Source organism: Geotrypetes seraphini, chromosome 3, assembly GCF_902459505.1.
Source record: "Geotrypetes seraphini chromosome 3, aGeoSer1.1, whole genome shotgun sequence".
In the NCBI taxonomy this organism is placed as follows: Eukaryota; Metazoa; Chordata; class Amphibia; order Gymnophiona; family Dermophiidae; genus Geotrypetes; species Geotrypetes seraphini.
Genome location: NC_047086.1, coordinates 335,915,564 through 335,941,104, shown reverse-complemented (window position 1 = coordinate 335,941,104; position 25,541 = coordinate 335,915,564). Strand labels below are relative to the sequence as shown.

The 25,541-nt window shown below is 41.9% G+C and overlaps 1 protein-coding gene across 8 annotated transcripts in view; it reads left to right on the top strand.

The window, feature by feature from the left end:
• USP34 (ubiquitin specific peptidase 34) overlaps positions 1 to 25,541 on the top strand; it is a 1,084,964-nt gene that overhangs the window by 908,109 nt on the left and 151,314 nt on the right. For all 8 annotated transcript variants that reach the window (XM_033939082.1, XM_033939080.1, XM_033939079.1 and 5 more), the window contains one exon: positions 21,727 to 21,792. In XM_033939082.1, coding sequence (XP_033794973.1) covers positions 21,727 to 21,792 — 66 coding nt within the window. The remainder of the gene's footprint in view (positions 1 to 21,726; positions 21,793 to 25,541) is intronic.

Sequence of the window (25,541 nt, the reverse complement as noted above, 5' to 3'; positions counted from 1 at the left end):
ATCAGTTTTTACAAATTTCATTAATTGACCTCAAGTCTCTTTAAATTTTTTATAATGTCCCAGTTGTTCCAAATTCATTCGCTCGTATCTATAAAATTGGCACAGGGTTTCCCACCAAAAGTTAAAATTCAGTCTATCCCAGTTTTTCCAATTTTTTGTAATTAGCTTCATAGTTGTAATTAGCTACCCCTGTCATGATAAGAAGTAATCTTTTCTTGCTTGCATTAACTAGACTCTTGGGTTGTAATAAGGTTTCAAATAAAACAATGTCATATGACATTGGGATAGAGATTTCCAATATCCTATTGATTTTACCCCTTATAGACTTCCAAAAGTTGAGTATCAAGGGACAATAAAACAGCATGTGATCCTGTGTCCCTACTTCAAGATGACAATGCCAGCATCTATTAGACTTTGAGCTGTACAACTTTTGTAAATGAGCTACAACAATCATTCGGTATATCAAAGTCTCAAGATTATAAATGGTTGCAGTTGAAACAAGCTTCATTGCATGTTGTCCCCTACTCCTTGAAACTTTGGAAAGAATAATCAAGCAGTTCACTTCTTTTTTTTTTTATTCAATAATTTTTATTGAAAGCAGTTTTTGAAAAAAGAACAAAACATAAAAGAAATACAATCAACCTGAAAGATGTCTAACAATCATATTTCAAGTTATATTACAAAACAACGCCTAGTACCAGAACATCTAAGCAAATATACAAAGACTAATAAGGCAGAGAAAGAACAGATAATAGAAGATGAAAAGATGAGAAAGAAAAGAAAAAGGAAAGAGGCAATGTGTAGCAGGAGTAGTCAGCTAGCTAGATTGTATAAAACTATCCAAGAATTTCCAAGGCGAAAGAGGTAGGGAGAGAGATGATGACATTCGAGAAATACAACACTTTTCAAAAGCATAGGATTCATACTTATTGTAAAGGCACAATGAGTTCCACCAGAAGGTATAATCAAGTAGAGAGGCCGATTTCCAGTTTTTAAGGATATGCATAATTGCAGTCACAAGCATGGCATCAATTAGTCTAGGAGGACAATCTGAATGAGCAAAACATGGATGTTGAGAACAGATAATAATAACATCAAAGGAAATGTCAGAGGTACATGACGTGATATCTTTGATGGTAGTCCACACACGGGACCAAAATGGATAGATTTCTTTACAGTGGAACAACATATGATCAAAAGTCCCATCAAGTTCCATGCAATGCCAACATTTAGGATCATCTTTAAATTTAGCCTTCCACATACAAAATGGTGTCCAGACAGCATGCTACAGAACATAGAACATAGACTGGGAAACTCTAGAAGACATCAAAGGTCGATTTGTCGTTGACCATAAAAGCTCCCAGTCAATATCCTGCAGAGGTAAGGAAAGCATATGTTCCCAGTGTTTCATGGACTGGATAGAGAAGATGAAATGATGATCTCGTAGAATATGATAAAAAATAGAAACAGCTTTACCACCTTTCAGAACTAAAGAGCACCAACGAGGAATCGTGTTCAGTGATGAGTTATTAAGCAGTTGTAGTGAAGCAGTGGAAATCGCGGAGGTTAGGTGGAGCCACTGGGAGTGGCAATTGCGAAGCAGTGGAAATTGAGTACAGAATAAATTAAGCAGAGTGATCAAATCTGACGTAAACAATTGAGATACTGTCCATAAGCCAGCTTTCTGCCATTTCTTCCAGCTGAAGGTTTTACCATTGATTTTAAGTTTTGAGTTATTCCAAATAGACATATCAGGGCTATTGTATAAAGAAATATCGGCCACAGCATCCAAATAACGCAGAGCATGTTGTGTTGCACTCAGCAGGGTGTAGGCTCGTAAATGCTTAGGGATATTCATGGTGGCAAGAATAGAAATAGGGTATGGAAAACAAATAAAATGTTCCATCTCGAGCCACGTAGGAGGAACTAAGGAAGAGGAGCTCTAGAACCAATGAGCACCATATTTAGCAAATGAAGCAACATGGTATAAATAAAAATCAGACAGTTTCATTCCCCCACAGATTTTGGATGCTTTCAATTTCACAAGAGAGATTCTAGGTTTTTTATCATTCCAAATAAATTTAGAGAGCTGGCTATTAATCCATTTAAAAATAGATTTTTTACACTGAGAGGGAAGCATAGAGACAATGTATATTAGTTGAGGGGCTAGAGTCATCTTAATAGAAGCGATTCTACCCCACCAGGATAAGTAAAGAGGGGACCATTTAGAAGTTGTTTGAGTTATCAGTGTTTTCAGTTTAGACACATTGAGATCCATGACGATGGAGGGATCTTTGTGAATTAATATTCCCAGATATTTAATAGCCTCATTAGACCATTTAAAAGGAAAATGTGACAGTTCAGAAAGGGTTATGAGATCATTTAATGGAAAAAGTTCAGATTTATCCCAATTAATAAGATAACCCGAAAGCAGGGAATATTGTGAAATGATGTCAATGAGAGGAGATAAAGAATTAATGGGGTCATGGATGAAAAGAAGAACATCATCAGTATATGCTGCGAGTTTAATTTGTCTAGATGCGGAAGGAATACCTTTGATGGAAGTACATTGTCGAATTGCAGCAAGAAGAGGCTCAAGAGCCAAATTAAATAGCAGAGGAGAAAGAGGACAACACTGCCGGGTGCCCCTATGAAGAGGAAATTTATCAGAGAGAGTATTATTAATCAAAATGCGAGAGGAGGGATGCCAATAAAGAGTTTTAATCCAATCAATAAAATAGGACCCGTAATAGGAAAGGCCACTCGACGCGGTCGAATGCCTTTTCAGCATCAATGGCGAGGCCAACTACAGGTTCCCGAATAGACTTGACGTATACATTAATATTATGAAAAAAAACGTAGGTTATCTCCAATGTAACGGGTTTTAATGAATCCGACTTGGTCCTTAGGTATAAGAGAAGAGATCACTCTGTTCAGTCTTAGCAAGAGAATTTTGGCCAAGATCTTATAATCCAAATTTAAAAGGGAGATTGGGCTGAAATTTTTAACAAGAGTAGGATCCCTTTCAGGTTTTGGAAGGACTACTATGGTAGCATCCGAAAAGTTGAACTGATTATCGGGAGTCAAATGCAAAAAATTATAATAATTAAGGAGATGAGGAGCAAGAAAAGTGTGAAATTTTTTGTAGAATTCATTAGTATACCCATCAGGTCCTGGAGCTTTATTGTTAGCCAAAGAGGAAATGGCAGTTTCGATTTCCAAAATAGAGATGGGTACGTCTAATGCTAATTTAGAGGCATCAGAAAGCTGAGGATGATCTAAATGGTCCAAAAATTAATCAATATCTGAATTTGAGGAAGAGAGTTCGGATTGATAAAGAGTAGTATAGAATTGTTCAAATTGGGAGGAAATCTGATCTTGAGCAGTAAGAATTTGACCAGTGAAATTTTGAATAGAGGAAATATGCAACTTCTTAGATTTTGTTTTTAGGTATCTAGCAAGGGGTCTTCTCATAATGTTATCTCCCATATAATGACCAGAAGAGTACAAAAACAAGTCTTGCCTGGCTTTATAGGAAAAATATTTAAGTTTCAGAATTTGGTGATATGAGGAACATAGAAATATAGAAACATAGAAAATGATGGCAGAAAAGGGCCACGGCCCATCTAATCTGCCCACACTAATAGCCCACCCCCTAACTACCTCCATGAAGAGATCCCACATGCCAATCCCATCTTTTCTTAAAATCTGGCATGCTGCTGGCCTCAATTACCTGTTGTAGAAGATTATTCCAGCGGTCAACCACCCTTTCGGTGAAGAAATATTTTATGGTGTCGCCATGAAATTTCCCACCCCTGATTTTCAACGGATGCCCTCTTGTTGCCATGGGTCCTTTAAGGAAAAAGAGATCCTCTTTCACCTCGATACGGCCCATGACATATTTGAACGTTTCAATCATGTCTGCTCTCTCTCTCTGCGTTCCTCGAGTGAGTACAGCTGCAACTTACCCAGTCGTTCCTCATACAGGAGATCCTTGAGTCCTGAGACCATCCTGGTGGCCATTCACTGAACCGACTCAACTCTCCGCACATCTTTTTGATAATGCGGCCTCCAGAATTGTACACAGTATTCCAGATGGGATCTCACCATTGATCTGTACAACGGCATTATGACTTCAGGCTTACGGCTGACAAAACTTCTACGGATACAGCCCATGATTTATCTAGCCCTGGATGAAGCTTTCTCCACTTGATTGGCAGTCTTCATGTCTTCGCTAATAATCACTCCCAAGTCACGTTCTGCTACAGTCCTTGCTAGGATCTCACCATTTAGGGTGTAAGTCCTGCATGGATTTTTGCCGCCAAAGTGCATAACCTTGCATTTTTTGGCATTGAAACTTAGTTGCCAAGTCTTTGACCAATGCTCCAGCAGGAGTAGATCCTGCGTCATACTGTCGGGCATTGAGCTTTTGTCGGGCACTGTGCTTTCATCTGTTGTGCGGTTGCCTACTATGTTGCATAGTTTGGCATCATCGGTGAATAATGTATTTTTACCTCGAAGCCCCTCAGCCAAGTCTCTTACGAAGATGTTAAATAGGATCGGGCCCAAGAAGGAAGGATTAGTTGTGGGGTCAGACATGTGAGACAACTCCAATTGTTTAATAGAGTGTTCAAGAGCTTTTTTGGATTGTGAGCTTTTTTTCCAAGAGGCAAGTTTAATGAGTGCACCTCTAAGAGAGGCCTTATACGCCTCCCATATAATAGAGGGACAAACCTCAGGATCATTAGAATTGAGGAGAAAAAATTCAGAAATAAAGAGTTTAACCTTTTCAAAAATCTCTTCATCGAGAAGAAGATGGTTGTTGAGTCTCCAGGAAGGGGTGGAAGTGCGCATAGGTGAAATTGCAAGGTGAAAAGAGAGCGCAGCATGATCCGTGAGAGTAATCGGATGGGTAATGGCATCAGTTATAGATTGAGACAAAGAAGGAGAAATAAGAAAAAAATCAATTCTGGAGTATGTATGATGTGGTGGGGAGAAATGGGAATATTCCCTGCCTTTGAGATTCAACATGCGCCATGGGTCCACAAAAGAGAAATTATCTTTAAGGGCTTGTAATTCAATGAAGGATTTAGATTTGGTTGGTTTACAGGAAGACGATCTGTCCAAATAAAGATCTTGCATTTGATTAAAGTCACCTCCAATAATCATGGAACAAGATCCATAATCCAATAGGGCGTTATGGATCTCTCTGAAAAATTCTGGATGATCTAGAACAGGAGCATAAACATTCAAAAGTACTTGTTCAACTGAGTGCAACGCAACATGAGCCAAACACCAACGTCCCTCAGCATCAGTTTTATGAGAAAGGATTGTGGCCTGCAATTTATCACGGAATAAAATGGACACTCCATTTTTTTGCGTTGGGTGGCAGGAGAAAAAAGGTGGGAGGAGTACCCTCTGAGGGTAAATTTAGATGCAGCAGTAGAGGGGAGATGAGTTTTCTGGAAAAAAATTATATCAGGGTGCTTAGTATTGACATAGTTAGCAATCTTTTTGCGTTTAATTGGATGATTTAGCCCATTAACATTGTGTGAGAAAACATGTAAATCAGCCATTGTCATAATGAAAGAAAATCACATCAGTACAATCAAGCATGAACAGTACCAGGGATGCGCTATAGTAAGTTATAACAATTAAGCCACTCCTGCAAGAGAAGTAGGATGGGAAAAAACAAAGAAAGAAAAGATAAGAATCAAACATAGAAGCATAAAGCATGATTGAGAGAAAAAACATGCAGTTATGCCTATGAACAAAGCAGTATGCGGGTGTTCCTGCAGGAACAGTGAGAGACACAAAGAGCAAACACCAACATCCCCACACATAATAATGTCAGCTAATATAGATAAGACTATCCAGGTTCAAGCAAAGAAACGTGGAACATTAACATCACAACAATCTTCTAAACATGACTCATTGCATTCTCAAAGAGTCAAGGAAAGAGGCGAGCTCCTCAGGAGGTGATGGCGATTATTATAGGTCACCCTCATTCTGGCTGGATACATGAGACCATATTTCGCATCCAGATCCTTGAGTGCTTGACAATGAGATAGGAACGTTTTTCTTCTGAGAGCCGTAGATTTAGCCAAATCAGGGACAATGAAGAATTTCCAACCTTGATGCAGCAATTGAGGGTGAGATTTTGCCGCAGAAATAATTTGAAGCGCATGCTGGAAACGTAGAAGTTTCGCCACTATGGTCAGGTGCGCAGAGGGCTTCGAGGGGACACGATGCGCCCTCTCAATCTCTAGTGGAGGCGAAAAAGTGAGGCCCAGAGTTGTAGGTAGGAAATCCAGTAGAAAAGCAGCTACATCTGAACCCTCCGAAGACTCTGGTAATCCAATGATTCTAATGTTATTCCTCCTGGAGCGATTGGATAGATCCTCCAGGTTGCGTTGCAGGGAAACAAGCATTTTGTCATGTTTGTCTACCAGGGCTATTTTTGATTGCAGAGTCGCGGTTTGTTCCTCGAGAGCATCGATGCGATGTCTAGCGTCCACAAATTGTGAGTTTAGCGCTTCGATCTCCACCCGTAATAGCTTAGTTTCCTCATCTTGCTCCTGCATGATAAGCTTGACTGAGCGTATTTCTTTAATCAGGATGTCAAGCTGCGAGTCTTCTTGTTTTGATGCCATTTTGTCCGGCGTGCTCAGGTCCGTTTTAGGCCGCTTACCACTGGATGGAGCAGGAGAAGGAGGATCGACCTTATTAGATTTTGGGGGAGTCATGTAGGCAGTGAAGGCGAACTCAGAAAGTTGTTCAAAGATGAGAAGCACCGCTAGATAGCCTCAATAATCTTAGATAGAATATCAGCGTGGAGGAGCGATTACCCCATGCGTCTACCCTCCGTGGCTGTCAGGCTCCGTCCCCCTAAGCAGTTCACTTCTACACATTTCACACTGACCATCCTCCAATCTTCTGGTGCCATGCTGGATTTTAAAGATAAATTACCTATTACTAACAGTAGATCTGCAAGTTCATATTTCAGTTCTATCAACACTCTGAAAGTGTGGTTGCAGCTGTACTATGGCAGTGCATAAGTAAAAAGGATCCTTAATGTAGCAGCTGTATGGACCAAAATAGCTGTACCCCTGCCACCCCCACCCCCAATATTAAGGAATGAATCCCATCCTCGATTCTACCCTCTCAACACCAGTGAAACCAGCTGTGCATATGTATGTGTGCACACATATTAACATAGTAAATGACGACAGATAAAGACCTCAATGGTCCATCTAATCCATTAGTTATTCCCAGGAGAGGAAGCAGTGAAGCACACCGAGGACATTGACCTGAGACCGAAATGAAACCTAAAGAAGGGAAAGTCACGATCCTAGTGGGAGACTCGATCCTGAGGCATGTGGACAGCCACATAGCAGGAGGGAGAGAGGATCGACTGGTGACCTGCCTCCCAGGAGCGAGAACCAAGGACATCGTGGACAAAATTGGAAAGATCCTGGAAGAAGCCGAGACAGAAGAGACCACAGTAATCGGGATGAACGATGTCAGCAGGAGAGATTACAGAAGAAGCCCGCTGATAGAACAGTTCAAGATTCTGGGAAGGAAGCTGAAGATGAGGACCCAGAAGATAGCGTTCTCAGAGATCCTACCAGTACCAAGGGCAGATGTGAAAAGGCAGGAGGAACTACAATCAATAAATGCATGGATGAGGAGATGGTGTGAGGAAGAAGGGTTCCACTTCGTGAGGAACTGGACAACGTTCAGTCCATTGCTGGTCTTGAAATTGCAGATTGTCAGGAGAAGGGGAAGGCTGCTGTAATAAAGCAGCACTATCCTGCATAAAGCGTTGAAATATAGAGAAAAAATTAGACATAGTGGCCATTTGGTCCTGTGCCAGGGGAGACGCTGCTGGCACCAAAAGAGGCATGGAAGGTCATTTTGCAGGAATAGGGTCCTGTTCTAAGGACTCCTGTGAGGCGTGTCTTTTAGATTTTGACAATACTTTAGAAGACTTAGAATTACTTAGTTTCCAGCAATTAGTTTTTTTAATCTTGGGAGAGGACCGCAAGGCTGGAGCTGAGCCCACGGGAGCCTTTCCCGATTTACCTTTGGAGCGGGGAGCTTGTTCTTTTTGTGTGGCTGGAGCTGCTTGTGTTGAGGCTGGTGGAGAAGGAGTAGATAGCCTGGACACCAGCTGCTTCAATGGTACTGCTCCAATCTCTGCTGGTATATGAGCGACAAAGTGTCTAGCTGTAGTGCCTAATATGCAGTGTTTCCTTACCTAGATGACTGGCTTCTCATAGCGCATTCCAAGGAACGGTTGTGACACATGATCCAATTCACAGTTCAAACCTTGCAAGATCTCAGTTTTCTTATAAACGTCAAAAAGTCACAACTCATACTAGTTTGCTCCCTCATGTACATTGGAGCAAACATCAACACCATTACAGCGAAGGCCTATCTACCAGACGATCAACATCGAACCATCATCAGGTTGGCCTTCCATCTCAGGCAGTCATCTCGCACCACAGCAAGAAACATCTTATGCCTCCTGGTCATATAATAATAATAATTTATTTTTTTGTATATCGCTATACCAAAAGTTCAAAGCGGTTCACAACAAAGTAAAAAACACATACAATCAATATATATAGAGTACATTAAAACAGTCAAAAAATGCATCAATTAAAAAGTTAAAAAGCAGGAGAAGTTAAACAGTACCACAACTATGATGTAAACATGTAAAATTTTTTAAATTTTTTCTTCTTAACTATTTCTGGGCAAGAATCCAAAGCTCTACCCGGTACTGTGCTTGGGTTCCAACTGCCGAAATCTCCGTTAAAACCTACTCTATCCCATCTAAATCCTCCCAGCCATTGAAGCCCTCTCCAGCCCATCCTTCCCCAAACAGCCATATACAGACACAGACCGTGCAAGTCTGCCCAGTACTGGACTTAGTTCAATATTTAATATTTTCTGATTCTAGATCCTCTGTGTTCATCCCACGCTTCTTTGAACTCAGTCACCGTTTTCCTCTCCACCACCTCTCTCAGGAGCGCATTCCAGGATTCCACCACCCTCTCCGTAAAGTAGAATTTCCTAACATACATAGTAGATGACGGCAGATAAAGACCCGGATGGTCCATCCAGTCTGCCCAACCTGATTCAATTTAAATTTTATTTTTTTAATTTTTTCTTCTTAGCTATTTCTGGGCAAGAATCCAAAGCTTTACCCGGTACTGTGCTTGGGTTCCAACTGCCGAAATCTCTGTTAAGACTTACTCCAGCCCATCTACACCCTCCCAGCCATTGAAGCCCTCCCCTGCCCATCCTCCACCAAACGGCCATACACAGACACAGACCGTACAAGTCTGCCCAGTAACTGGCCTAGTTCAATCTTTAATATTATTTTCTGATTCTAAATCTTCTGTGTTCATCCCACGCTTCTTTGAACTCAGTCACAGTTTTACTCTCCACCACCTCTCTCGGGAGCGCATTCCAGGCATCCACCACCCTCTCCGTAAAGTAGAATTTCCTAACATTGCCCCTGAATCTACCACCCCTCAACCTCAAATTATGTCCTCTGGTTTTACCATTTTCCTTTCTCTGGAAAAGATTTTGTTCTACGTTAATACCCTTTAAGTATTTGAACGTCTGAATCATATCTCCCCTGTCTCTCCTTTCCTCTAGGGTATACATATTCAGGGCTTCCAGTCTCTCCTCATACGTCTTCTGGCGCAAGCCTCCTATCATTTTCGTTGCCCTCCTCTGGACCGCCTCAAGTCTTCTTACGTCTTTCGCCAGATACGGTCTCCAAAACTGAACACAATACTCCAAGTGGGGCCTCACCAATGACCTATACAGGGGCATCAACACCTTCTTCCTTCTACTGACTACGCCTTTCTTTATACAGCCCAGAATCCTGCTCTTGAATCTACCACCCCTCAACCTCAGATTATGTCCTCTGGTTTTACCATTTTCCTTTCTCTGGAAAAAATTTTGTTCTACGTTAATACCCTTCAGGTAGCTCCCAGAGCCAACACCCTTGATTTCAAAGCTAAAAAAGCTTTCCTTCTCAATTGTGTGGTATGGGTCACATCTGAAATTTCCATGTAAATGCTTAATTAAATTTAAAGAATGTGAATATGTATACTGGGACTCTATTCAAGCGTGGGATGATCTAGAATCAGACAATAATATTAAAAATTGAACTAAGGCCAGTACTGGGCAGACTTGCACGGTCTGTGTCTGTGTATGGCCGTTTGGTGGGGATGGGTTGGGGAGGGCTTCAGTAGCTGGGAGGGTGTAGATGGGCTGGAGTAGGTTTTAACAGAGATTTCGGCAGTTGGAACCCAAGCACAGTACCGGGTAGAGCTTTGGATTCTTGCCCAGAAATACCTAAGAAAAAAATTAAAAAATTTAAATTGAATCAGGTTGGGCAAACTGGATGGACCATTCGGGTCTTTATCTGCTGTCATCTACTATGTTACTATGGAACAATTTTTACAACTTCATGAAACTAATAAGGCCGTTACCTGATTTAATATTGGCTTTGGAGTTCGTTAAATACGATGCACCATAATTGTTGGATCTTTTGATCTGGATTATGTTGAACTTATTTGTTTAATTGAATGATATATTCTTCCACTAATGTGGGCTTGAGGAGATATTGAATTAGATATTTTTTCCTTGTTTTAATTTGTATGTAAATGTCCTTTCTTATTATTGTTGTTAAAATGATAATGATGAAAATTTGATAAATAAATAAATTTAAAAAAATACCCTTCAGGTATTTGAACATCTGAATCATATCTCCCCTGTCCCTTCTTTCCTCTAGGGTATACATATTCAGGGCTTCCAGTCTCTCCTCATACATCTTCTGGCACAAGCCTCCTATCATTTTCGTCGCCCTCCTCTGGACCGCTTCAAGTCTTCTTACGTCCTTCACCAGATACGGTCTCCAAAACTGAACACAATACTCCAAGTGGGGCCTTACCAATGACCTGTACAGCAGCATCAACACCTTCTACTAACTACGCCTCTCTTTATACAGCCCAGCATCCTTCTGGCAGCAGCTACTGCCTTGTCACACTGTTTTTTCGCCTTTAGATCTTCGGACACTATCACCCCAAGGTCCCTCTCCCCGTCCATGCATATCAGCTTCTCACCTCCCAGCATATACGGTTCCTTCCGATTATTAATCCCCAAATGCATTACTCTGCATTTCTTTGCATTGAATTTTAGTTGCCATGCATTAGACCATTCCTCTAACTTTTGCAGATCCTTTTTCATATTTTCCACTCCCTCTTTGGTGTCTATTCTGTTACAAATGTTGGTATCATCTGCAAAAAGGCACACTTTTCTTTCTAGCCCTTCAGCAATGTCACTCACAAATATATTGAACAGGATCGGCCCCAGCACCGAACTCTGAGGGACTCCACTACTCACCTTTCCTTCCTCCGAGCGACTTCCATTAACCACCACCCAGTTTCTCACCCAGTTCACCACTTTGGGTCCTAACTTCAGCCCTTCAAGTTTGTTCAACAGCCTCCTATGAGCAACCGTATCAAAGGCTTTGCTGAAATCTAAGTAAATTACATCTAGCATATGTCCTCAATCCAGCTCTCTGGTCACCTAATCAAAAAATTCAATCAGGTTCGTTTGGCACGATTTACCTTTTGTAACCCATTAGATTCAAGGAAATACACTATCCTTTCTTTCAGCAACACTTCCATTATTTTTCCATCAACTGAAGTGAGGCTCACTGGCCTGTAGTTTCCTGTTTCATCCCTGTGACCACTTTTGTGAATAGGGACCACATCCGCTCTCCTCCAATCCCCAGGAACCACTCCTGTCTCCAGAGATTTGTTGAACAAGTCTTTAATAAGACTCGCCAGAACCTCTCTGAGCTCCCTTAGTATCCTGGGATGGATCTGGTCTGGGTCCCATCGCTTTGTCCACCTTCAGTTTTTCAAGTTGCTCAAACACTCTCCTCCGTGAATGGCGCAGAATCTACTCCATTTTCTCGTGTATCTTTGCCAGACAATCTCGGTCCTTCTCCAGGATTTTCTTCTGTAAACACAGAACAGAAGTATTTGTTTAGCACATTTGCTTTTTCCTCATCACTCTCCACATATCAGTTCCCAGCATCTTTTAATTTAGCAATTCCATTTTTCATCTTCCTCCTTTCACTAATATATCTGAAAAAATGTTTGTCTCCCTTTTTTACATTTTTAGCCATTTGTTCTTCCGCCTGTGCTTTCACCAGACGTATCTCTCTCTTGGCTTCTTTCAGTTTCACCCTGTAGTCCTTTTTGCACTCCTCTTCTTGGGTTTTTTAATATTTCGCCTTTATTTTCTCCGCCACTAGTTTGGAGAACAATAGCGGCTTCCCTTTTCTCTTGTTTTTATTTATTTTCTTCACATAAAGGTACGTAGCCATTTTTATCGCTCCTTTCAGCTTAGACCACTGTCTTTCCACTTCTCTTATGTCCTCCCATCCTAACAGCTCTTTCTTCAGGTACTCTCCCATTGCATTAAAGTCCGTACATTTGAAATCTAGGACTTTAAGTATCGTGCGGCCGCTCTCCACTTTAGCCGTTATATCAAACCAAACCGTTTGATGATCGCTACTTCCCAGGTGAGCACCTACTCGAACATTACAGATACTCTCTCCATTTGTGAGGATCAGATCCAATATCGCTTTTTCCCTTGTGGGTTCCGTCACCATTTGTCTGAGCAGAGCCTCTTGAAAGGCATCCACAATCTCCCTACTTCGCATCCGGCAGGTTGAAATCTCCCAACAGCAGCACCTCCTCTTTCCTTCCAAACTTTTGGATATCCACAATCAGATACTTATCAATTTGCTGCAATTGAGTCGGAGGTCTGTAGACTACACCCACGTAGATAGAAGTTCCATCTTCTCTTTTCAGAGCGATCCATATCGCTTCTTCCTCTCCCCAGGTCGCTTGGATATTGATCTTTACATAGAGAGCTACTCCTCCACCTTTTTGACCATCTCTGTCCTTCCTAAAAAGATTATATCCCGGTATGTTTGCAACCCATCCATGTGATTCACTGAACCATGTCTCTGTGATAGCGACAATATCTAGATCTGCCTCTAACATCTAGCATTTGTGATCATCGCTTTCCAGCTATTTCTCAGCGGTAATCTCCTTTTCGTATAGATTTTTGTTTTGTTTCACTTTCCGTTGCAATGCTAAGAAATGAGAAAAACAGTTGCTAAAAGGATGATTTCCACATGGATTGCGCATTGTATCTATTTCTGTTATAAAAGAGCTAAAATGCTATCCCCTGGCATCATTGGAGCACATAAAGTACGTGCTATGGCTTCCTCGGTGGTCCATCTTCAGTCCATCCCCATTCAGGACATTTGTAATGCTCCTGCATGGTCTTCAATTCATACGTTTTCCAAACATTATTGTTAAGACCAAAGCTCATGATACTCAATTTGGACAATCTGTTCTACGACATCTATTTGCAATCTATAGGGCTCCTGTCTTTTTACTTAAGTTTGGGACCCACCTTCAAGTGTGCCTGCATCTTCCCTGCTTGTCTCCAAAGAAAGCACAGTTGCTTACCTGTAACAGGTGTTCTCTGTAGACATTAGGTGAATGCAGCCACACCTGTCCACCCTCCTTCCTACACATTTTTAGCTATAAGACAAAACTAACATTCTGAGGGGAGGGGCTTCAGAGACAGCCTACCCTGCACATGCTCACTAAGGTAAAACTTTACCATACCTAGAGGAGAGTATCAGCACTTAGGCTCAGTCAGAGGACTTCACCTTCAAGTGTGGCTGCATTCCCCTGCTGGCTACTCTGAATGGAATTCAAAGGAACGCAACATGAGTTACCTGCTAACCTCATGCTGGGAGCCTCGACCCTGAAGAAAAATTTGAAACATGGCATGTCGGTAGAGGTGCTCCTGTAGTCTATCTTAATATAAGTTCTTTATAAGATTTTTGGAAGAAAATATATTTATTATTGCCGAGTTTGCACAATATTTATCATTTACTATTGCTGAGTTTGCATAAATATTGCTAAGTTTGCACTATATATATAAAAGGATCCTTTGAAGAAATTGACCCATACTATCCTTATATGAACTTTATTTAAAGGAAAAGTGAGCCTTCTGAGGATTCTACACACAACAAAAAGTGTTTTTGATATTTATTTGATTGAAAAGATTGCAATTATTATATCTATACCTTAATATAGTGATTTTCATTGATAATGAAACTATACTTTAAAAACAGGTTAATGAAATTTTGTGGCGATTCGGTTAGGATTTTTCCGGATGTATCAAGGACCACTCGATTGAGGAGGAAAGAATTTTTGAAATTGAAGGATAGAGTTTTGGCCCTGGATGCATCCTTTTATCTGAAATTTCCCTGTAAATGTATGGTTAAATTACAAGAGGTTGAGTATGCTTTTTGGGATCCTATACAACTACAACAATTTTTGGTTGCGAGAGAATAGAAATGAGATTTGTTTCATTTAGCTGAGATTATGAGGAGAATTAAATTAATTAATATCCTAATTTAAGGAATGAATCTGGGTTTCCTAGTGTGAACCTAGAATTATTATCCTTTATTTTTCCTGATTTTATTTGAAAAAATTATAGCATGTGCTCTCCATTAATGTGGGCTTGAAGGGAATTATGTGTATATATTTTGATTATGTATTGGTTTAATATGTTTTTTTCCTTTTTTCCTTTGGAATTGTTGGATATTGTAAAGTATTCAAAATTATAAAAAAAAATATATATATAGTGATTTTTTTTGCTGAGTGGATAGTTATATAGACAGTTGCATACCCCCAGATGAGATTTAGCCGATAAGTGGATTGAGTATGTTTGTGTCAAAAATTAGAGGCAACATTGCTTGTGACTAGTGCTTATAGGAATATTCTGTTGGGGGAGGAAAAGTGAGATAATCCCGTCATATTCTAAAATGTACTGTCATGCTCTACATTACTATACCCTGTTATGTTGTATTATGTATGTAAACATGTAACCCGTTCTGAGCTCTTCTAGGAGGACGGGATATAAATCCAAATAAATAAATTAGGGGGAAAAGAGACTGATGGAGATGAGCTGGTGTTTTAGGAGGAGAGGGGCAGTTCAGGGTAACATGGTATTGGAGGGGAGGGAGAGGCAGATCAGGATGAGCCAGTGAAAAAGGCTGGTTGGAAGAAAGGGTTCACAACTAAATTTGTGCCTAAGGCAATGGAACATTAATCCCCCCCTCCTCCCCCTGGGACATTAAGATAATGATAGGAAAAGTAAGAGTTTCCTTGATATTCAGAATATCTATTCTGATGTCACTAGCCATTAAAAATATTATCCACTTTTGGGAAGGATCTCTCCAAGGTAGACTTTCATGCTTGGTGGAACAATCTTAGTCTGTTTGGCAAATATGAGCGTGCTTTGGCAGAATAAAATAATGCATTACTTAACCATACACTTGTATGGTCTCTGTTATTTCAGTGTTGTAATATTTAATATGGTCTGTAGATGCACCTTATTTGACTGATTATATCTATATGGTACTTTACATTGTCTAGCTTACACATGCTTGATACTTGTTATTAATATGTACTCCTGTATAACTTGTATATGCACACCGTGTTATGTATATTCTACATGCAGTTTTCTACTTTCTTGTTCACCTTATTACTAAAATTCAATAAAAACCTCAGAACTTAAAAAAACCCCTTTTACAAAACCATAGCACAGTTTTCATCACCGGCCGTGGCCGTAATAGCTCTGACACTCAGAATTCCTATGAACGTCGAAGCTGTTACCCTTGTGGCCAGTGCTAGAATCTGCGCTACAATTTTGTAAAAGGGAGGGGGGGGTAAGTAACTTGCTCATGGTCACAAGGGCAGTCAATATAACTTGATCTTTGCTTCACTGGTTCTCTCCTGCTACTCCAACTACTAGGAGTACCGTACTTTTTTGCTCCATAAGACACACCTGACCATAAGACGCACCCTAGATTTAGAGGAGGAAAACAAGAAAAAAAAACCATTGTGAACCAAATTCTCCCTGCCAGGCTCTGCACCCAACCCTATACTCCTTGCCAGGCTCTGTACCCTGTCCCCCCCTCTGGTGGTCTAGTGGTAGGCCGGGACAGAGCACAGGGCAAGCAGGGACAGGGCAGGTAGACTTAGTGGCCTAGTGACAAACAGCAGGTCTCATACCTCCCACGTATCCCCAAAACCTTAAAACATCCCCTCATGTACCCCCCAGTACCTTAAATCATCTCCATACCCCCATGTACCTCCCTAGTACCTTATATCATCCCCCATACCCCCATACCCTTTTATGTGTAAGCAATTTTTTATTTTTAATATTAGTCAACCAACAAAGTACAATCAACTAAGAAAAAATACCCATCAGGATGCAAATACAAAGCATAATCAATTGTGAAGAAATACCCAACAGGAAGCAAAGTACAAATCATCTAACACCCCCCCCCCCCATTTAAACACCCCCTGTACCTTTTAAATCATACCCTCTGTACCTTTTAAATCATACCCCCATGTACCTTTTAAAATTTTTCCTTCCCTCCCTCGACGGCTCCTTACTATTTCCAGGCAGCAGTCACACAAGTCAGGGGTGTGGAGGTCAGGCGTGAGCTTTCCATGTTCCCTCCTGGCCCCATGCTGTTTTATGAATGGCCGCCTGCAGTTCTCGCAAGTCCCGCGAGAACTGCCGCCAGCCATTCAGAAAGCGGCACGCTTGGTCCTGACCTCTGCGCTCCTGACTCATGTGCCTGCTGCTCTGAAATAGTACAGAGCCGTCGAGGGAGGGAAGAAAGAATTTTAAAAGGTATGGGGTTTAAAAAAAAAAAAGGTACAGGACCACCAGGCTGCTTGAAAAAGGGGTGGCAGTGGCGTGTGAGGTGTTTGTTTTAAAAAGGTGGTCCTGCGACTGCGCAGGGGGGGTTGTGCAACTGTATGGGGGGGTACAAATTTTGTATCTTCGCTTCATAAGACACACTGAAAAAAAGTGTGCCTTATGGAGCGAAAAATACGCTAATTCTGTATTTCTCAAGCATCTACTCAGAGGTGGAGGGAAAAGACTAGTGAGCAGGAAAGGGGAAGGAAGGATCAAGGGCCAGGGATAAGTATAAAGAGAGGTGTGAGAAGGAAAGGATCCTGTATAGTAGGGAAAAAGAGGAGCAGATCCATCAGAAAGAATATAGGTGCTCCATGAAAAAAAAAGTACTATTATTTTCATAGCTATGTAGTGTGAAAGAGATACCATTCAACTGGACTCAAGAATGTCAAACTGCCTTTGAAATTTTAAAAGATAAGCTGACTAATGCTCCAATGTTGTCGACTTACCTTTCAAATTGACAACAGATGTTAACTATAAAGGATTAGGAGCTATCCTAAGTCGAGCAAGATGATGTGGAAAAAGTTATTGCATACAATAACAGGGGTCTGAGAAATAGTGAGATGATAAAAATTATAATAGAATGTCTAGCTCTGAAATGAGTTGCTACTGAAAAAATTTGGGGAATATCGTATAAACACTTCATAGTGAAAGCAGACCACAGTCCATTAAAATATCTTGAGACAGCCCTTTCCTGCTGCAGCTCCCCGTTCCAGAATGAGCCTCCAGCGGCTCAGGAAAGGAGCTCCCTATCCAGGACATCAGCACCCACAGCAGGACCACAACCCTTACCCACAAGCACCCTGGACCCCCAACCCCACCCAAGGTAAATAAAAAATATTCTTCAACCATTGGTTACATTGAGCAAGAATTCTTGCCTTCACGTGTAAGGTCCAGGCTTTGGGTATGACTTTTTTTTTTATATATATATATATATATATATATATATATATATATATATCCTACAAAATTTTCATATAATTCAAGGGTAATAAATATGCATTTCTTCAACCTGTACAACTGTAAGAATTTCTTAAGAGTCGCAAGCAATATTTAGTGGTGCAGAAGACAATGGTATTGAGGATTCTGTTGTACCTACTGGTATAAATGAGGGGAAAAATGATATAGATTAATGCTGCATGTTGGAATGTACTACAGCTTTCCTTATGATTCATGATAGAGTTCCTAGCTCTCTCTCATTGTGGGATATTAGGGTTTTTTAAAATTGTTTTCTTGTTCCTATTTGCATTTACCACATTTCTGTGGTACAACCAAAGAGGTTTAAAAAGTTTTTTAATTTTTTAAAAGTTATTTATATGCTGCCTATCAATGGAGGTTGTCTTAGGGGCTCATAATAAAAAATAAAAAAAACAAAATGTACAGAAAGTGGCCTAGGTCAGTACTTGGATGATCAAAAAGACAGATCGTCCAAGTACCGATAATCAAAGCTGCCTCTGTGCGCCTAGTTCGAAAAGGGGCGTTTTTGGAGGAGTGGAAAGGGAGGGAGGTGGGTCATAACCAAAAATGTTTAACAGGTTGCCAGACGGAACTTATACGTTTTGACTTAGATCAAGTCAAAACAGGTATAAGTTCTGAATAGGGGCCGCTGAGCAGCTCAGCAGTCCAGGCAACATGTTTCCCCACCCCTGCACCGGTAACGATCGCGGCAGGAGAGATACTTAATCTCTCCTGCCACGATCCCTAACTTCCCCAGTAGGAGGGATCCCAAGCCCTTCTGCTGGAAGGCAACCCCTCCCCCCCCCCACCAAGACCCAAGCTCTCTTGACAGAAGGCAAAACCCCCCCCTCCAAGACCTCGAACAGGCAGGAGGGATCCCAAGCCTTCCGGAAGGTAACCCCTCCTCTAGGACCTTGTACCCCCCTGACCGGGCACCTCCCCCTCTAACCTGAAGAAGATGGCCGGCTGGACGGGTCCTCCCTTTGGCCGGCAGGCCCACCTTCCTCAGAATGGCGGGCCTGATTGGCCCAGATGCTTAAGGCCAGCCCATAGGAGGGGCATTAGGCAATTGGCCCAATTACGGTTGGCCCAGTTGCGTAAGGCCCCTACTATGGGCGGGCCTTAGGCACCTAGGCTAATCAGGCCCTATGCCCCTCCCTGGTGCATCCCACAATGCACCGGGAAGGGGCAGGCCCACCATTCCAAGGAAGGCTGGCCTGCCAGCCGGACGCAGGGAGGCCACATCCGGCCAGCAATCTTCTTCAGGTTAGAGGGGGGCCGGGGAGGATTAGGGGGGTCCGTGGAGGTGTTCCCGATTGGGGGGGTTGGGCGGGGTGCCCATTCGAAAGGGGGGTTCAGGGTCTTGGAAGTGGGGATTGCCTTCCAGCAGGAGGGCTTAGGATCCCTCATGCCAGTTCAGGGTCTTGGTGGGGGTTTTACTTCTGGCAGGAGGGCTTGGGACCCCTCCTGCCATGCATCGGTGGGTTTCCGGGGGAGATCGTGGCAGGAGAGATTAGGCATCTCTCCTGATGCAATCATGGGGGGGGAGAGACAGTTACAGGATTCTGTAACCGGCGTTGTTTTTAACAGACGCCAGTTACAGAATCCTGCTTTTAGGAAAAGGACTTGGCCATCCTTTGCCTAAAAGGTCTGGTTTTGGGTGTTTGGGACTTGGGCGATTTTTTAGTTGGGAATGTGTTATAGGGATAGACATAGTGGCAGTCCGGGCGAGTAGATTGTTGAACGTGGAGGTAGGCCATTCTAAAAAAAAAAAAAAGAAAAACGATTTTTGAGAATGGACATTTCCCTGCTACTTACTTTCAGCATCTAGTGCAGGGGTGCCTTCGCGTTCTACCTGCTTCCCAACGTGGTAAACAGGATGCAGAAACGCCAGGCCGACCAGCCTTCCCCCACCCAACTTCAATTCTGACGTCAGAGAGGAAGTTCCAGGCCAGCCAATCGCTACCTGGCTGGCCTGGAATTTCCTCTCCAATGTCAGAATTGACATCAGGATGGAAGGCTGATTGGCCTGGTGCTACTGCGTCCTGTTTACCGCGTTGGGAAGCAGGGAGGGCTCAGAACTCGGTGGCGGTGGCTTGGGGGCCTGTTCCCCGATAGCGGCAGCAGCTTTGGGGAGGGCATGGAGAAAGAAAAACAAAGAAAGAAAGGGGGCAGGCAGGGAGACAGAAAGAAAGAAAGAAGGGAAACAGAAAGAAATAAAGGGGGGACAGAGAGACAAAGAAAGAAAGGGACATGAAGAGAGAAAGACAGAAAGAAAGGGGGGCAGGGAGACAGACAGAAAGAAGGGAGCAGGGAGAAAGAAAGGGCAGGGAGAGAGGAAGAAAAAGTTGGGGAAGGGAAAGAGGTCTGGAGGAGAGGAAGCATATAGGAGGCTGAAAGCAGGGAAGGAAATATTGGATGCACAGTCAGAAGAAGAAAGTGCAACCAGAGAATCATGAAATCACCAGACAACAAAGGTAGGAAAAATGATTTTATTTTCAGTTTAGGGCTCCTTTTACGAAGCTGCCTTAGGGCATTAACGTGCGGAATAGTGCATGCTACATTGTTGCGCACGCTAGACATTAACGCCAGCATTGTGCTGGCGTTAGTTCTAGCCGCGTAGCGCACAGTAATATCCTGTGTGCGCTAAAAACGATAGCGCACCTTAGTAAAAGGAGCCCTTAGTGATCAAAATGTGTCCGTTTTGAGAATTTATATCTGCTGTCTATATTTTGCACTTTGGCCCCCTTTTACTAAACTGCAATAGCAGTTTTTAGCGCAGGGAGTCTGAGCATCGAGAGCAGCGCGGGGCATTCAGCACAGCTCCCTGCGCTAAAAACCACTATTGCGGTTTAATAAAGAGGGAGGGGGTATAGTTGTTACTGAGGTGACATTGCATAAAGTCATCTGCCTTGACCTCTTTGAAAAAAACCCGGAATATAAATGATAATTAACATTTGCTCTGCATATAGTGTGCTTTGTTTTTTTTTAAATTTTATTGTTGGTAGATCATTTTGACTTGGTCATTTTAAAAGTAGCTCGCAAGCCCAAAAAGTGTGGGCCCCTGGTCAAGTGACTTAGGCCAAAAGGAAACTTAGGGGTCCTTTGATCAAGCTGCGGTAGGGGTTTAACGCGCATAATACCATGTGTTAAACCGTCTGCTGCACTAGCCGCTAACGCCTGCATTGAGCAAGCGTTATTTTTTTAGCCAGCCGCGGGGGTTAGCGCATGATGAAATGTCCGACGTGCTAACCCCGCTTGCGTGGCTTGATAAAAGGACCCCTTAGACTTTTTTTTTAATTATGCCTTCTATGCGTTTATATTCAGGTACTTGGGCATTTTTTCTATCTGTCCTGTTGTGCTCACAATCTAATGTACCTGGGGCAATGGTGGATTAAATGATTTGCCCAGGGTACAAGGAGCAATGCAGGACTCAACCCCACAACCTCAGGGTGCTGAGGCTGTAGTTCTAACCACTAGGCCACTCCTCCCTGTATCTGTGGTTAGATTTTTAGGGTTTTTTTCATTGATTTATAAGTAGACTACCAGTGGGTTGGCTATAGGCACCACTTGCAAGGTTTTAAAAGTTCTAAAATAAGTGCCCAAGCAGGTATTTTGTAAATTCCTGTCAGAGTGCAAGACAAAATAAAAGAATAACATGTCAAAAGCATAACATGTTACTATATGCTACATATTTTGAAAAATATTGCAAGGTATACATAAAATACAGTTGTTGTTTTTTGGGGGGTTTGGGTTCTTTTTGTTTATTTGAGTGGACCATTACTATCATATCTAGGAGAATTTATTTTATTCTATGTTTACAAATGTATTTTGCTTCTGCTAAAATTAGTTTTTCTTTTTTAGCCCACTATGCTTCAGTGGATTGAACTGTTGACAAAGCAGTTTAACAACAGTCAAGCAGCTTGTGAGGTAAGAGTCATCCAATTTTACCAGTATTATATGTAGTTGAATATGACCAGTATTCTGAAGTGAACATAGCATAATATCCATAAGCATTTTGATATAATCATACTATATTTAAATGATAATTTTTTTTTGTTTATCCAACAGATAAAACTGAAAGAAAAAATAGAATGCACAAAATTTTTTGAGAGATTATCCTTTTATTTCTAAATGAAGGGTACATTTAATTTGATAATTTGGAAAAAATCTGCATTTTTCTATGTAGTGCTTAATAATTAACTGCATCACTGTGTAGTTATTGTAGGATAATATGATATAAAACTTTCTAAAGTGAACAGATGCTGACACTAAAATGTCAGTTTCATATATTCTTTATTCCCCCCTTTTACAAAACTGTAGAGCAGTTTTTAGTACCAGCTACGGCAGTTACAGCTCTGACGCGCATAGAATTCATATGAGCATTGGAGCTGTTACTGTTGCGGTTGGCGCTAAAAACTGCTCTATGGTTTTGTAAAAGGGGGGATTATTAAAAATAAAAAATTTAACAGTAACACAGACCTCTCTTCTCATTTCAGAATTGAGGAAAAGCACAAAATATTTAAAGGCCCATTTTAGATTGAATATACCATTTTCAGTAGTACATTGGATATACATTCTGACAGGACAGTATACAGTTCCAATAATATTTTAGAAAAGGACCTTTTCTTAAATACATATAGGAAGGCACCTTGTATGTTGTACAATTGTCAACATGGAAAACATAACAGAGGGAACTCAGCAACTTACATGTATAAAACAGTATTTCAGAATTTACACATCTGGGTGGTAGTTTAGAATCCTACACAATCTTTCTGAACATTTAATTTTGAAGGGGATAAAACCATTGGGGATTCAAAAGGAGACTTCCCCTAATCCCTCCTATAAAAATCTGCCCATAATCAGCACTTTTACAAAACCTGTATATTGCCAACAGCAGCTGTATCCAAACTTTGATAAATTAAAGCATCCAGGTACATTCCATTTCAAAAATTGGAAATAATATGTGTAGATGTTGGTCCTGCCCTAGCCATCTGTACATATATCTGAGATATATGTAAATCATGAATAGAACTTCTAAAGTATAAGTAACTTAAATGCAAAGCTTAGAGTGTGGTATTGTGTTTCAAAATATTTTGGGACAAAAGAAATTCCTTTGTTTTGAAAGGGAAAAATGGCTACTCTATCGCCTTTAATATACGAGGGATCTTCAAAAAGTTTCCACACTTCTTTTTTTTTTTTTAACACTATTTCCAATGCATAGGGACATTCTAATATAGACAGAAGGTTATTTCCCTTTAGTCACGTGGTTGCTGAAGGAATCCACTCCAGATTTTTAATTCTGCCTCTTTAGCACTTCACTGTTCAGTTTAGCACATGTTCAGTTTTTTTCCTTCTGCTTGCATGGATGCAGTTGTGTGTGTTCTGCTCTCCCCATTTTATTGTTTTAATTCAATGCAATTTCATCCTCTTTTCAGGTAAATTAGTACTTGGAGCGATTTTACTGCCTGCTTGAGAGTTCACAGACTTTGGTCTGTAGCAGACAGGCCGAACCCTCTGGGTACCTGTTGGCAAGCCTGCGTAGTTTTCTCTGAAGCTCAGGGCCATCCTTAAGGTGGTCTCACCTTCTGTTATTTAGGGGTTGAGCACAGGCTGTTAGGCGCCCTTAGGAGGCACAGTAGTGTCTCACAGGGTGCCAGCTGCGTTGTCACACTTCTGCCCATTCTGGTGCACATACGATGGTCCATAATGGTGGAGGAATAGTCAGACAGAGTCTGACTGGCAGCCCAAATTTCCAGCATTTTGGCAGTGATTATTCTCAGCCAGCTACTGTGATAGAGCTGAAAGCAGGCTTGTGTCGCTCAAAAGCGTGCTCTGGAAAGTGAGGCGATCATTCCATCTCCTCAGTTTGTTTTGGCGGGCACAGTTTATATGCCAGATGTGTTGTATGCCATTATGCGAGTTTGACTCAGGTGTCGGAGTAATCCATCTCTGCCTGCAGTGTGCTGCTGTTTCCTCATCCGAGGCTCCTTTGGCTGGACTGCATTTTCAGTAGCTATGATTTTTTTGGTAGAGGTCTGGACGACTTCATGGATTCTAGACTGGACCGTTTCCCTATGACTTAGCCTGATATAAGATCTGGCCCTCCTGGGCTTCTGGTCGTTCTAATCTCATGGCACCTAGAGCTTCCAACTGACATTAAGGTCACCAGAATCACAGATGTCCACTACACTAGGGAATCCCTTTAGGTAAATTTGGCCAGAGGAAAGGACAAATGCCTGTATCTTGGCATAATATACAGACCCCCAAGACAACAGGATGACCTAGATATGGAATTAATCGGAGATATAGAGAATATCACCTTGCGTGGGGACACAGTATTGTTAGGTGACTTCAACATGCCTGATGTGGATTGGGACACGCTTTCTTCTGCTTCCGGCAGCAGCAGGAGGCTATTAAACTCTATGAAGGGAGCAAGACTCAGACAACTGGTGTTGGAACCAACAAGGGATCAGGCAATACTAGACCTGATACTTACCAATGGAGAAAGTGTCACAGAGGTCTCGGTGGGCGACACATTGGCCTCCAGTGACCACAACATGGTCAACTGGTTCAATCTCAGGAAAGGTTTCACTAAATCTACCACACTGACCAAGGTCCTCAAATTCAAGGACACAAACTTCAAAGAAATGGGAGACTTTGTTCACCAGGCGCTACAAAGCCAAGCAGAAACCGATAACATGGAAGAAATGTGGTCGACTTTGAAAACCACCATACAAGAAGCAACAAACCGCTATGTTAAATCAGTAAGTAAACGGCGAAGGAACAATAAGCTACAGTGGTTCTCTGAGGAGATTTCGGACCTCATCAAGGAGAAGAAAAAAGCATTCATCTCTTACAAACAATCAGGGAAACAGGACTCTAGGGAAGTCTATCTGGCCAAGTAAAAAGCTGTCAAAACAGCAGTTAGGGAGGCCAAATTCCTCATGGAGGAGTCTCTAGCGAAGAACATCCAGAAAGGAGATAAATCCTTCTTCAGGTATATCAGTGACAGAAATAAGAACTCAGGCGGGATAGTGCGTCTTAGGAAACCAGATGGAGACTATGTAGAAGCGGACTCAGAAAAAGCCCAACTGTTAAATGAATACTTCTGCTCAGTCTTCACCCGCGAGGCGCCAGGATTCGGCCCTCAGCTACAGACAAGGGTTGACGCAGATGACCCGTTTAGTAATTTCGAGTTTACACCCAGCGATGTCTACTGCGAGCTGTCAAAGCTTAAAGTTAAGAAGGCAATGGGGCCTGACAACCTACACCCCAGGGTGCTCAGGGAGTTGTGTGATGTCTTGGCGGAACCGCTATCCGCACTCTTCAATCTCTCCCTTAATACTGGTAAAGTCCCGTTGGACTGGAAGACGGCTAACGTCATTCCACTCCACAAGAATGGCTCCAAGATGGAGACAGCAAACTACAGACCAGTGAGTCTCACATCAATAGTGTGCAAACTAATGGAAACTCTAATCAAATGCCAATTGGATACGATCCTGAATGAGGAGAATCTACGGGATCCCCGTCAATATGGATTTACTAAGGGGAGATTCTGCCAATCCAACCTGATCAGCTTCTTTGACTGGGTGACGAGGAAGCTGGATGTTGGGGAGTCCCTGGACATCGTATACCTGGACTTCAGTAAAGCATTCGATAGCGTACCACACCGCAGG